Below are 13690 nucleotides of genomic sequence, written 5' to 3'. Positions count from 1 at the left end.
GAATCAATAGATCGTCACAGGATACTACATAACTGAGCATCGACCTTCTCCCACTGTGTTTTGGCCTTTTCATCACCTTCGCTAGCCTTTTTTGTTAAATGATCTTGAACTCCTTGACCTTTACACCACAACTCGACAGATGAAGCCCAATCTAAGTAGTTTGAACCTCCCATTAAAGGTTCTGAGGTAATCATAACACCGGAACTGCCAGAACCCGGGTTTCTAGACCCGAAAGCATCGACTCCCAAAGACATGGTTGGATTATCACCAAATAACAAAAAGAATCAACTGAAAATTCTCTGAAACAGATGAAGAAAACACTGTGTTTGCCGGAAAAGTACTGTAGCTGCCGGAAAAATCAGTGTAGTCGCCGGAAAAACTCAAAGTGGTCGGAATTGAAAAATAAAATTATGGGTAGGCTCGGAATTTGAGGGCGATCCAACTGCCCTGAAGGAACTTCGTCAAAAAATGGCCGGAAAGTGGTGCACGCGCCGGCGCGTGGGCTCACGCGCGTGAGCTTCTGGTGGCGCGTGGAGGCGCGTGGGGTACTGTTTGCCGGAGATTTTTTGTGGGGTTTGGTCGCCGCTCAGTTATGTAGTATCCTGTGGCGATCTATTGATTCCAAGTTGATGCCCTTGTTCCGTCCATTCCAGACATGTTATTTAGTTTGGGAAAAGGCTCGTAATCTATACACTAATGACATATCTCGTTTCTATGATGTAATATCGCGAATGACAAGCTTGATTATTTAAGTTGTCTAGTAGGGACACTTTTGATTATTTATACTAGTCTTCAATAATTGTCATCTTTCTGAAGTAACGATTGTGATTCTTTAAGTTCCTTTGTACTATACTGTTTTGTTTGGATTGTTTGGTCGACGCAAGGCGACAACATTGTTCTGAGGATACTGGGTGTTCAATAGACGATGAAATGTTATGCATTAGACAATTAAATTATTCTTGCATTGAGTGTGTACAAGTCGTTGAAGACACTACAATTTTGTGTGCATCATATAATGGTGGTGTCTAGGCCAGCTTGGCGCACCTTGACTATTCGACCGGATAATATGTACTTGCTACATCCCACGAGCATATGTACTAGGTAACTTCGCCCATCAAGGCTTAGACAACAACATACCAGTGTATGTGGGTCTGGTGAAGGTATTGTGTACGCAGATCTTACCCCTAGCTTGTGGAGGTAGAGCTAAGTTGCTCGGATTCGGGTGCGGGTATCCGATACGGGTACGGATCCGAGTATCGGATTCGGCAAAATCTAAATTTTAAGATTCGGGGGTGCGGATCCGGATATGGATACGGGTGCGGGGATTCGGCTAATAAAAAATAGAGCTATAAAAATATTGTAAATTTTGAGAGATATTCTGTGAAAAACTTACATAAATATTGTAGAATTCAATCTTTCATTCTCTATCATAGTACTGCTTTAATCTTTGATGCACCTATAACAATGTCAGATTTTAGTAATCGTCGATTTTGAACCGAAGTGATTTAACTTCCATTGTGAGGGGAAACTCATAAGGTGAAAGTAAGTAAATGAAACTTTGGGACTTCCAAATTCTTAAAGAGGGACTTGTTGGCTTCGTAAAAGTGATCATGTAGATCTCACCATAAGGAATTCCCAAAAAGAATATTTATTTTTGATTTGTGTCTCTCAATCAGTAAATCGTCCTATCGAATCTTGCTTTAATATAATTCTTTTGTGCTTTTGAACAAAATATTGTGTATTTCTTGATATATATGCTTGTGATTGTGTCCCTCCTCTCTCTGTTACAGAGACCAAGATATTACCTGGTACATGGTCTCCTACTAATTTCCTTTGGTTGGTTAGATAGATGGCCAGGCGGAATTAGTGATGTTTGGTCAGTGCAACTGTACTGTATTGAAAAGTATAAGTGTCCTTAGTTGATGTACTACCGAGTCTAATGGCTGATTTCAATACCTAATCATAATTATTGAAGGAACAATCGAACAAGTGCAAATTTTATTCAGTTTTCATTCCCTACCTCCCCCACCCCCCCCAAAAAAAAGAATTTTGGTCTTACATTGATCAACATTCAAAACATTCTGTGGACGCTCATCATTATTGGCTGTTGCAAAAGAACTGCCATTTAGATGTATGATGCTAAAGTGGTAGGTGGCTTATACGATCTTAACGCAGGAAGAACTGGATGATATTATAAGGTATGGCTCAAAAGAGTTATTTGCTGATGAGAATGATGAGGCTGGAAAATTGCGGCAAATTCATTACGATGATGCTGCAATAGATAGGTGAGTTTTCTTTAGGTCAGGTGCAGTTTCTCTCTTTTTTCTTTAGTTCTCGTTTAGAGTTGGTATTGGTTTATATCACGTGAATGAAAGATTTTTCTACTTTCTTTTCTCAGATTGCTCAATCGCGAGCAATTTGGAGATGAGGATGCTGTATTGGACGATGAAGAAGAGGATTCATTTTTGAAGGCCTTTAAGGTTTATATCTCCTCTATAACACTTTTATGATTGAAAGTGATTTTGCAGTGATAATGAATTTTACCTATCTTCCCCCAACATCTCTATGGTAAGGAGTTATACCATGTGACCTTCAGTGTCAAAAGCTCACGTTTTGGTCATGCATGGTCCCTTGCCAATCTGTTGGGTATAGGTCATGTCTTCTATATGCCGGACCTTATATCTGACTCCGATATCATACTGTTCCATTTCCATAGGTTCAAGAGTCATCCTACATAACTACATTCTCTTTATGCAAGCACTACTTAGAATGCATTTAATACTGTTCAGTTCCGTCTAAAAAAGTTTACCTTTCCCATGTTTATAACTTTCCAGCATCTGGTGTTTTGAAGCTTGTGGTAACACATTCATATCCTTCTGTTCTCTTTTCCAGCACCGCCTTGTATTTATTTTTTCTGCCTGGAAGGGGATTATCGCTATAAACTTCCATTATTTAGGACATACTTTGTCCCTCTGCACTGTAGGTTAAAGGCTCTTCCTCCTCTATCAACTTATCCTGTCAGCTTTACTATGTCCAAGCTGCTCACATGCCAACGTTAAATGCCATGCAAGCCCTAATTGATAGTCAACTAGCATCATGAGCTGATTTCTTCAGTTAATTTAGGTGAACAGTGACATCCAGAAAATGGTTAAACATGATTCTTTTCTTTTGAGCTACAAGGACCTACAAATTTTTGTTATCTCTTGGTAATAATATTAACATTTGTAGCCCCCAGGGATTTTGTCTAGTAAAGAGGGCAACTTGTGAGTGTGGGCTAGGCGCATGTCACAGGTTCGAACCTTGCCTCATACAAAAGCCTGATTTTAAGTGGAGAATGGTACAAGGCCGGGCTTATTATCCGCCGAGTTTCAAACGTGCGCCATTGACCCTCGAGGATTTCTCGGTTATAAAAAAGAACTAACTTTTGTAATCATGTTGAGTCCTATGTTAGATGCATTGCGATAATGTTTTGATCTTACAATCTATCCTTTGCTTATTTCATTGAATTTTCAGTGTATAATTGATATTTTCCTGTGCGCTCTAAATCATTCAAAAGGTATAGACAAACATCAGGATTGATACCCAGACTGAATCAAAGTTAAGATTCTTGCCTTTTGGTCATATTAGCTTCCTTGTTTCCTATGAGCTCCTTAAAGTCTCTCTCTCTCTCTCTCTGTTTCATGTTTTTTATTTTTTTGGGGATAGATGGAGCTCTTAAGCTTAAGAAGCACCGGGTTTTACAATCACATTCATGTCTCCTAAATCCAACTTCTCCCAAGGTTTAAGCTCTTGCCAAGCTTCAACTTCTTAACAATGATATCACTTCTCTATCAATGAAATTTAGACTTCTTATGCTGGCTATTAGGGATCGTATAGTGTCCTCCTCGGTGCTAAGTGAATCTGTTAGATATTAGGTTGTACTTGCACTTGACGTGAAAAAAGAGGAATATGAAGCACACATTTGGCTCCTCTGAAATGCTTAATCATAAGCTGATTGTTTGATGGCCTTCCCAGTGCTTAAATTGAATCTGTTAAAATATTAGGTTATACTTGCACTTGACATAAAATAGGAGGAACAGAATACATTTGTTTGGTTCCCCTGAAGTCTAATGTCTTATATAGAAGGAGACACTTCTACTGTAGTATGATTGCTCATGTCTTGAGTGAATGTACTTATGTCCCTTTCTACTTATAATGTAACCAGTTGCATTTGCAAGGTGTTAGTTGCTCACTTTAACATTGGATATAATAAATACCTTATATATATATATATATATATATATATATATATATATATATATATATATTACGAATAATACATGTCACCTTGGTAATAAATCATCTATTGTTATACTTTAATTTATCAAATTTGTAAAACGCTAATTTAAATATGACCTTAATGGAATTTCTTTACTTCATCAAAATGAAGTTGTAAAAGGCTAATTTAATGTGATTTAACGATAAGGGTTAAAGGAAAAGATGGTATACGGAAGTTTTCCACAAGATAGCTAATGCTTATAAGAGGAGGAACTCTGTGAATAAAATAGAAGTGGATGAGGTGGAATAGGAGGATCTTTTATCAATAACCATATTGCCATGCGTCTCTACCTTGTTGCACCTTGAATACAGTTTTATTTTATTTCCGCTGTAATAATTTAATGAATGACCTTCATAAATAGTTGATTTAACGATAACACCAAGAAAATGTGAGCTTGATATTTCGGTACTTAAAATCCAGAGCTTCATACTAGAAGTGTTCTCAGGTGTAAAGGTATTCCTGATCATCTTGATATGCTTGGTTCTTGGCATTACCCATGATTATTAAGTACCTCCTAAACAAGAAACACTTTGACTGGTTTTCTCTAAGATTTTCCAGCAAGAATAACCTTGTGGAAAGAAAACCTTTCTCAGCAAGAATAAGGAAATCTGCAGGCCTTGTATATTTGAAGTTGTTTTGAAGCTATTAGCTCTGAATTAGTAGAAAGTAAAGTCATATGTGAAGACAACTTTTATGTTCTTACTATCAATATATTAGTTTTGTTGTGAAAGTATCGTCCTCCTAAAGTTTTTTTTTTCCCGTTGGAGCTTTTTCTTTTCTCTGGTTGCATTCGAGCTTTGTATTTGGTTCCCTGATCTTGGACAAGCTAAAGCTGCTGAATGTTTCAGGTAGCTAATTTTGAGTATATAGAAGAAGCAGAAGCAACACCAGAAGAAGATACCTCAACTCCTCCCTTGGAGAACAAAGCAACAGTAAACAATTCTGAGAGAGCAACCTACTGGGAAGAATTGTTACGAGATAGATATGAAATTCATAAAGTTGAAGAATTAAATGGTATGGGCAAGGGAAAGAGAAGTCGTAAACAGGTGTGGCATGCCATTCACAAGAGTCCATTACATTTTCAAATTTATTCAAATTTTCTTCTGTTGAATGAGTTGGCAGAGCATTAATCTCTACTTTATTTGACCACATTAATCTAGTTATTCTCTCGAGTTTGCCTTCTGTAATTTATATGTTTAGTATTTACTTTTTGTGGTCAATTCTCAGAAGTTGATAGTTGATACTTACCTTTTGTCATGACACTCTTCGTTCTCCTCCCAGATGGTGTCTGTTGAAGACGATGATCTCGCTGGACTGGAAGAGGTGACATCTGACGGTGAGGATGATAACTATGAAGCTGATCTGAGTGATGGTGAGACAGCTTTACCTGGAGCGCCAGTTGTGAGAAGGCCTTACAGAAAGAGATCCCGCGGTGAAATATGAACACTTGATCTCGTTTCGCAATTCAACTCGACTTATTAAAAATGTCTCAATTAGGATACTTGATAGTATCTAAGTAAAAGTTCTTTATTCTTGCAGTGGACTCTTCGGTACCACTTCCTTTGATGGAAGGAGAAGGAAAATCATTTAGAGTACTGGGATTTAATCAAAGCCAAAGGGCTGCATTTGTCAAAATTTTAATGAGGTGAGGTCTCATCTTGCTATCTTCCTTTCAGTTCTTTGTTATTTCTCTGTTGTGCACTCAAAAACATGTACATATTGAAATACTATATCATCTTTACAGATTTGGAGTTGGTGACTATGACTGGGCAGAATTCACACCACGGCTTAAGCAGAAAACTTATGAAGAAATAAGAGAGTACGTAGAGATATCAACTTTGATATTGTATATTCTTCAATTCTCTATCATTGGCTGCTGGCATCCTGATAAAAGAAATGGACTGCGTTAATGTGTTAACTAAATTGTTTCCGTAGGTATGTCTCTGCTAAAAGGGTTTTTAGAGAATACATCACATGCCTTGTAATCATGATTGCAAAAATTTATAAAATGGAAGAGAAGAGATCTCAGGACTTTCATAAAAGTGGCTCTTCACTGATCTTCCTGGTCTCCTCTTGTATTGACCGTGCCTACTGAATCACCGAGGTGTTGTGCACGGCGATGCTATTTCTGTTATTGCAAGATATTGGTGCCAAATGAACTTAAATTTGATTCTCTGTTAGTTGCAGCTGACGACTTCTCATATATTGTGGTTGATCATATGGTATTATTTGACAAATTCTTACTGTTGTATTTCCCCCCACTTTAGATTGATTTAGTAGCTGCACTTGATTTATGTGGAATGGAGAACAATTCATTGAAACTAACATCTGTCGTACAGTTATGGAAATCTGTTTTTGTCTCACATAGCTGAAGATATCACCGAATCACCAACATTTACAGGTGAAAGACTTGTTCTTAACGTCTTGCTTTGTGAAGCTCTTATTTATCTGCTTTACTGCTTTAGTTTCTCTCTCCCTCTTTCTGCTCACCAATTGGGTTAAAACATTTGGATTGCAGATGGGGTTCCAAAAGAAGGACTAAGAATACAAGATGTGCTTCTGAGGATTGCAGTTTTGCTTCTTATAAGGGACAAGGTAAAATTTTAAATCAGATAACTTGCTGGAATTCAAGGTTGGTGGCTGTTGGTAGATGCTGTTTCAGCTGTGAACAACTTTTATTGCAGTCTAACTTTGCAAACTGTCCCTACTTTCCTGCTGCTTCATTTGTTCTATGATAGGACTATATTGCCTTAATGTGGATTACGGGCTTATTTTTGCGGTAAATTTTAAGATGCGGCATGCATTTGAGAGAAGTTTTTTAATAGGTAAAGGCAAATTGTTTGCAACAAGAAAGTGGTACCACTTGTATAGTAATGAAGTATACCCATAATGTCTAGTATCAGTAAACTAGTTATATATGCAGTTTATCCATGGATTTCATATATAGTTTTGCAACTACTAACTTTTTCCAGTGATCTCTGATACCCTCGTCAATGACAAAAGTATACTTCCATAAGCCACAGTTCTAAATGTAGGCTAGTCACTAAAATTTCACCAATAATTTCTGTTGTTTCAGGTAAAGGCTTCCTCGGAAGAGACAAATGGTCCTCATTTTGCCAAGGACATTGTATCTTGGTTTCCTGCATTAAAAGGCGGACGAGTTTGGAAGGAAGAGCATGATTTGTTGCTACTACGAGCTGTACTAAAGTATGTAGTCTTTTTTTCATATCTTTTTCTTTTTTCTCTGATTTACGTCATGAGTAAGAAATTGATGCACCATTTTAGATGTGCAATTGTCCTTTAGAAAGAAAAGCAAGCACATGGTTAGTCACCCTTTTGCAGGTAGTGGTTGACCATGAACCCAGAAACAGGAGATGTAATTCCAGATTGACATGAAAAGCTGAGAACTTGTGGTAGATGATGGATCTCTCCTCGATTGAGTTTATACATCTTAATTGACCTCCGTTCATCTATCCCAACTACCTGACCCCTTTCTCTACATGCTAATATTTGCACTAAATTCTAATTAATTGTAGAATACTACTACTACTACTTCCAATCTAAGTTGAATGTTAATATTTGACTTAAATGAAAATTTTAAGATGTAAAATATGTATTACTATTTGATACCTACAGAGTGAACATTTGAAGTCATACTTTACTCCTTTGATTTTTTGGAACTAAAGAGAAAAATGTCCAAAAGGGTGAAAATATGGTTTCTATCTCCTTTTGCACTGTATACTATTTTTTCGTCGTTTTATTTTTTTTATCCTAAATTGAAGTGTTACTTTTCTTATCCATCAAGGAATAATATTCTTTACCAAGAGAAAAGGTTGTCAATGTCTTGCATTTCCCAAATTTATGTTTTCTTTATAAGGTAAATGGTATTAATAAAAGGGAAAAACTCCCGTATAAAAGAGGTATACCAAAAGGTAGAGAAACTACATCAAAACATGATTCTCTACAAAAGACACCCAGTCTTCTATACAAGTAGGTGCTACATGGGTGCACCAAAAACCAATCAAAGATAAAAGACTATTCCTTAAATGTGCAAAATTATTTTCAATCCCCTCAAACGCTCTCCTATTTCTCTCCCCGCAAACGATCCACATGAGTGCTAACGGAGCAAACTTCCAAGCCTGTTGTCTTCTTCTCCTACGAAAGCCGGCCCAACTATGTAACATGTCTCTACGGTGCTTGGCATCACCCATTGAACACCAAAAAAATTCAGGATTACCCTCCACAAGCCCGATGACACAGAACAATGCAACAAAAGATGATCAACTTCTTCCCCTGAGCATTTGCACATATAGCACCAGCTAATGTGTGTAATACCTCTCCTCCTCAGGTTGTCAGCTGTCAAAATCGCTCCCCTCGCTGCCAACCATGCAAAAAAGCACACCTTCGTAGGTGCCCTAGGTATCCAGATCGATGAGTGTGGAAAAGAGCCTCCTCCCACACCAACAACCTCTGGTACAAGGACTTGACTGTGAACAATCCATCACTCCTCAACTCCCATTTCCATGAGTCACTAGAAGACTGGGGTCTGTTTCCCAAATTTATGTGACTTTAAGTTTTTAGTTTTTACTATGACAATCTGTCTTTGTCATTTATAATGTCAACAAAAAGAAACTTGTGACGCTTTTTTTCCTCAACTAAATTACCCTTCTCAAACTTATTGGCTGTATAAACATAAGTGAGTATGTGCGATACCCTCGATCCACCGTCAGTTTTGGATCAAGAGAGTTGAAATTTTATTCCTAAGAAACTGGGCATTTGAGGCGCGCAGAAAATTAATGTTTGGTGCTGAATTTAGGACAGAGGAAGTATCAAAATAGCATATTGGTTTTGATGCCTTTTCAAATATTATTTTGGATTTTCACACGTTTTCAACTATTTCAAACACAGTTATCACTAATTTCAATATGGTTGGTTGTTCAAGCTTCCTTGTCAAGCAAACTTTACCTAGAATTTCCCAGGAAGAACTCTAATGAGGACAAGGTTAGGTGCAGTATCAGTAATCAATTAACATGATCCTAATACTGGCCGCTCTAAGTGAAAAGAATTTCCTGTGATCTACTTATGCTCCACGTGGAAAGTTGCTAAACAATAAGAGATTGCTACAATGTCTCTCTTTAATGACTAGAATCTTATGTAGCCATGTTTGTTGTTTGTTCATCTAGTTCATATGCCGGTGTTGTGTGGTATCAGTATATCAACCATCACCCTGAACTTTTTTCCTTGAAGTGCAAGTTGTTTGTGTAAGCAGTGTGGCGGCACTTTTTCATTGTGCCTTTCCTTGAAATTTCCAGGGCAGTAGCCCAAATATTAATTCTATTACTGTGCACAAATTGCTTACTTCTGGAGGTTTTTAATCTTGGCTCTATGTTTTTCAGGCATGGTTATGGAAGATGGCAAGCTATTATTGATGACAAAGAGTTGAGAATCCAAGAAGTTGTCTGTAAAGAGCTGAATCTTCCTTCTATAAGTTTACCCGTGCCTGGAACTTCTCAGCCACAAGTTCCTCCTGCTCCTGGAGCTTCTCAAGCGCTTCCCGCTTCAGGGGTTTCACAAGCACAAGTTTCTGCTCCAGGAATCTATCAAGCACCAAATGGTGTAAATACAGCTAATGCTGGAACAGTTGGGAATCAGGTGAAGGATGCTGATGGGAGTACCCATGAAGTCTCACATGGCACAAGCGATCCTTCAAACAGAACACAACTTCACCAAGATTCTTCTTTGTTATATCATTTTAGAGAAATGCAGAGAAGACAAGTTGAATTTATAAGGAAACGGGTGATGCTTCTCGAGAATGCAATTAATGCTGAGTATCAGAGGGAAGTTGTTGTAAGTCATCTTTAGTTCAAAAATTTGTGATGTTGGAGTTCATTGGATTATGTTTGGAAGTCCATCGGGCATGAATGTGTTTCCAAAGAGGGTAATAGCGAACCCGGCTTCTTCTCTTCTTCTTTCTTTTATTCTCCTCCTGATGTCAAGTCATCTCAGAAGAAAAACTGAGAATTGCAGATCTAGTGTTACGCTCCTTAAGAGCCATAGAACTATGAGCCTGGTTTGAGTGGGGTCCTGTAGTCTCTAGGTGTATTTCTGTTGTCATGCCATGTTAGCAGGTTAGCCTTGTATGGAACTTCATGTTCATGCTAGTTATTAACCATTGATTGTGTAAACTTGTGGTGTTTTGAACTGTATAGAAGGCGAGGTTTCTCTATGATTAATAGAGCTTGGGGAAATTTTTGTTCTCTCGAGAAAGAACCTTTGTTGTGTTCAGAAGTTACAATCTGAGGACTTTCTTAGTGAGCTTACACGGATAGAATGTCATATGTTACTTAGTCTTTGTTTTCTCATTGGGGACAGCTTTTGCCCTTTGTTCTGTTTTGACATGCTCATTTTCATGTCTTATGATTGTTGTTTCTCATTCTGTTCCTATGTGTTTTATGTTTTAAGAGCTTGGTTTTGCAGCTCCATTGGTTGATTTGATCATTTTGAGGATCAAATCAAAGACTAAGATCCATGTGCTTTCTTCAGGGTTATGGAAAGCCGCATGAATTGCCTGGTAAAGAGATAGAGTGTGAGACCAAGACTGTAGACGAACCAAGTCGGAGTGTTGATGCAACTGATACCGGAATGAATGATAATTTCCCAAAACTTATTGCAATTTGTAAGTATAGCCAGTCTGTGCTTGAAGCTTCTCTACTGTGTAGTAGTAGTAAAGCTACTGACTAGCATCCCATCATGTATTCTGAATGTAGCTCCACAGGGAATCTCTGAAGTTGCTTGTGATGGTGAAGCGGACCGTTTGAGTGTTGCTCAGCTTTACAACAAGGTGAGTATTCTGCTGCCGAACATATTTTAGGACTTCAACTCGTGCATAATTTGATGCGTATTTGCGAGAATAAGTCAATAGAACATATTTTTGTAGCAAGGGTTTCATAGATATTTTATGCCTTTTTATTTGTTTTGCAGATGTGCAAGGTACTTTCTGAAAATGGCCAAGATTCATTTAATACATATGTAGCAGGTCAGCCAGCTAGTTTGGAGATGAGAAAGAACCTCCTCCCACTGGAGGCCTTTTTTCAAGAGATGAATCGAGTTCTTTCTTCGAAACATCAGAATCCTTCTATTTTCAAAAGGAGAGAACTTCAAGAAGATTGGAAACCTGAAGGTGGAAAACCCAGTGCAGTGAGTACTAGCAATTTAACAGCTCCAGGCATAGCAGAAAGCAATATGCGCCGCAATGTTATTCCTTCAGGGGAGATAAAACACTGCAGTACACCAAATGGAGATACTGATATAAATATGGTGGATAAGCAGGATGATACTGATGTTAGTACCACCAATGTTGCCATGGATATAACAGAATGAAACAGGTTTTTGAGGTGCTCCATTCATTGAGCGAAAGTAAATTATATAGGGAAACTAACAAGCTTCTCATTAACCATCATAGAATGATGACCGAGGGGAAATGACTGTTTTCCTTATTTTTTTTTTTAAAATTTGTTTGTCGCACTGGTCAAGAACTCACTTTGAAACGCGAAGATACTTACTGGTCCAAACAACAGAGATTAGCCTCTTTAATTGTTGGTTATGAAAGGATTGAATTGTCAGCATCCCATGTATAAATGGACATGTGATATTATAACTTAAGTATTGTAACCTTACATGTAAGGCGAGTCAGTTTCATATATTATACACATTATTTTAGCAATACTACATTTGACTGAAAATTTCGTACTCGAAAAAAAAAACTTTGCTTGATTTCTTGATCTTGACATCTATAACCACATTCATCAGTGAAGCTACTGCATAGAGTATTACATTCAAATGAGTGCACAAGCCAAGTCACTTGAACTCTTTCTAATAGATTGTTTTCTTTTAAATACTAAATTTTCTTTTGTTTCTCGATGCAAATTATGAGAAATATAAATTTAAGTTGACAGAACATTATACAATAGTTGTAAACTAATTGGTGACGAAGAAATTATTCATCGCTGAGCAACGATGACATAAGAGCTATTACAATCATTCTGCATCAATGTAGATTGCCTATATGTAATCCTTTTCTGCGTGAACACGTGATGCTTTGTGCATTGGACTATACTAATCATCTTTCTTGATAACGAAATAAGGATCAATAATATCCGATTATACAAAATTATCTAGTATGGTGGAAGTGCAATTATTGTTTATAGTTACTTAGAGAAGCAAATATAAACGATAGCCTCGTAAGTGATAATTGAGTTGAGGTGAGCTACTTAATATGTTGCTCTAGTATTTATCTTATGTAATAGGTAACTTCATATAAAATTGTGATTTTTTTTTCATATAGATAACCTTTGTTTTTAGGGAAAAGGTCCGAATTTGCCTCAATACTATGGTATATAGTTTACATTTGTCCCCCATTATACTTTTCATTCAAATCTATCCCTACAGTTAACAAAGTATGTAAAATTGCCCCTAGCCCTAACAGATCTCCATTGTGGCAGCCGACACCTCTATTAATTTGTCCACTTCTTCAAAATTTAATTATTCTTCTAAAAATTCACACAAACCCAAAGGAACTAATGTGCTGCATTACATTTTTACGCAAATATAACGTTGAAATCTGTGCTCCATAACTAAAAAGAAAATACTCTTTTTTTGGTTAAAAAAGAAAGTACTCTTTCTACAACATGAAAATAAAGTACTTATTTTGTTGAAATGAAAGAAAATATTTTTTCTACATCATGAAAAGAAAATACTTTTTTGTTGAAATAAAGGAAAATACTTTTTCTACGTCATGATTTTTTTTTTGTTGTAATGAAATAAAATACTTTTTACTACATCATTTTGTTGAAATGAAAGAAAATACTTTTTTATGTCATGAAAAGAAAGTACTCTATTTTTGTTAAAACAAAAAAAAAAACTTTTTTTATATCATGACAAGAAAAATACTCATTTGTTGAAATGAAAAAAAAAAAGTATTCTATCTACTACATGAAAAGAAAGTATCATTAATAATATTTCTATTTAAGGTGGAGGTTATAGGTCGGCAGCGGATGGGTTGGGGTTGGGGGCAGGAGTTCCTTACCAAGAAAAACCGGGAGGGGGGTGGGGCGAAGGTAGGGTGGGGGTTGGGATGGGTGGGGTAGATGGATGGTGGGGTTTGTGAGGATTGGAAATAGGAAGGGAAGGTTTAAAAAGATTTTTGGAAACTTCAATCGGAGAAAAATGAGTTAATAAGAAAAATATATTTCAAAACATTTAAGCCAACTAAACATGAAAAAATTAGAAAATATTTTCCTTTCGTACCAAACGCACCCTTGGTGTAAAATAATTTTAATCATATGATTCGGTTTAATTGATCATAAAATAATT

General features: G+C 36.9%; 1 protein-coding gene across 3 annotated transcripts in view; it reads left to right on the top strand.

Annotated features, from left to right (window-relative positions):
* The window catches only part of LOC109227267 (CHD3-type chromatin-remodeling factor PICKLE-like), a 26576-nt gene extending 14533 nt beyond the window's left edge, over positions 1-12043 (top strand). For all 3 annotated transcript variants that reach the window (XM_019392359.1, XM_019392358.1, XM_019392360.1), the window contains 13 exons: positions 2176-2285; positions 2399-2480; positions 5167-5364; positions 5600-5750; positions 5858-5963; positions 6063-6137; positions 6658-6719; positions 6837-6913; positions 7395-7525; positions 9715-10165; positions 10862-10994; positions 11086-11159; positions 11300-12043. In XM_019392359.1, the coding sequence (XP_019247904.1) occupies positions 2176-2285; positions 2399-2480; positions 5167-5364; positions 5600-5750; positions 5858-5963; positions 6063-6137; positions 6658-6719; positions 6837-6913; positions 7395-7525; positions 9715-10165; positions 10862-10994; positions 11086-11159; positions 11300-11698 (2049 nt within the window). In that variant the 3' untranslated portion in view covers positions 11699-12043. The remainder of the gene's footprint in view (positions 1-2175; positions 2286-2398; positions 2481-5166; positions 5365-5599; positions 5751-5857; positions 5964-6062; positions 6138-6657; positions 6720-6836; positions 6914-7394; positions 7526-9714; positions 10166-10861; positions 10995-11085; positions 11160-11299) is intronic.

The sequence above is a fragment of the Nicotiana attenuata genome, chromosome 6, assembly GCF_001879085.1.
Source record: "Nicotiana attenuata strain UT chromosome 6, NIATTr2, whole genome shotgun sequence".
NCBI lineage: Eukaryota > Viridiplantae > Streptophyta > Magnoliopsida > Solanales > Solanaceae > Nicotiana > Nicotiana attenuata.
This window is presented reverse-complemented; position numbering and strand designations above follow the sequence as displayed.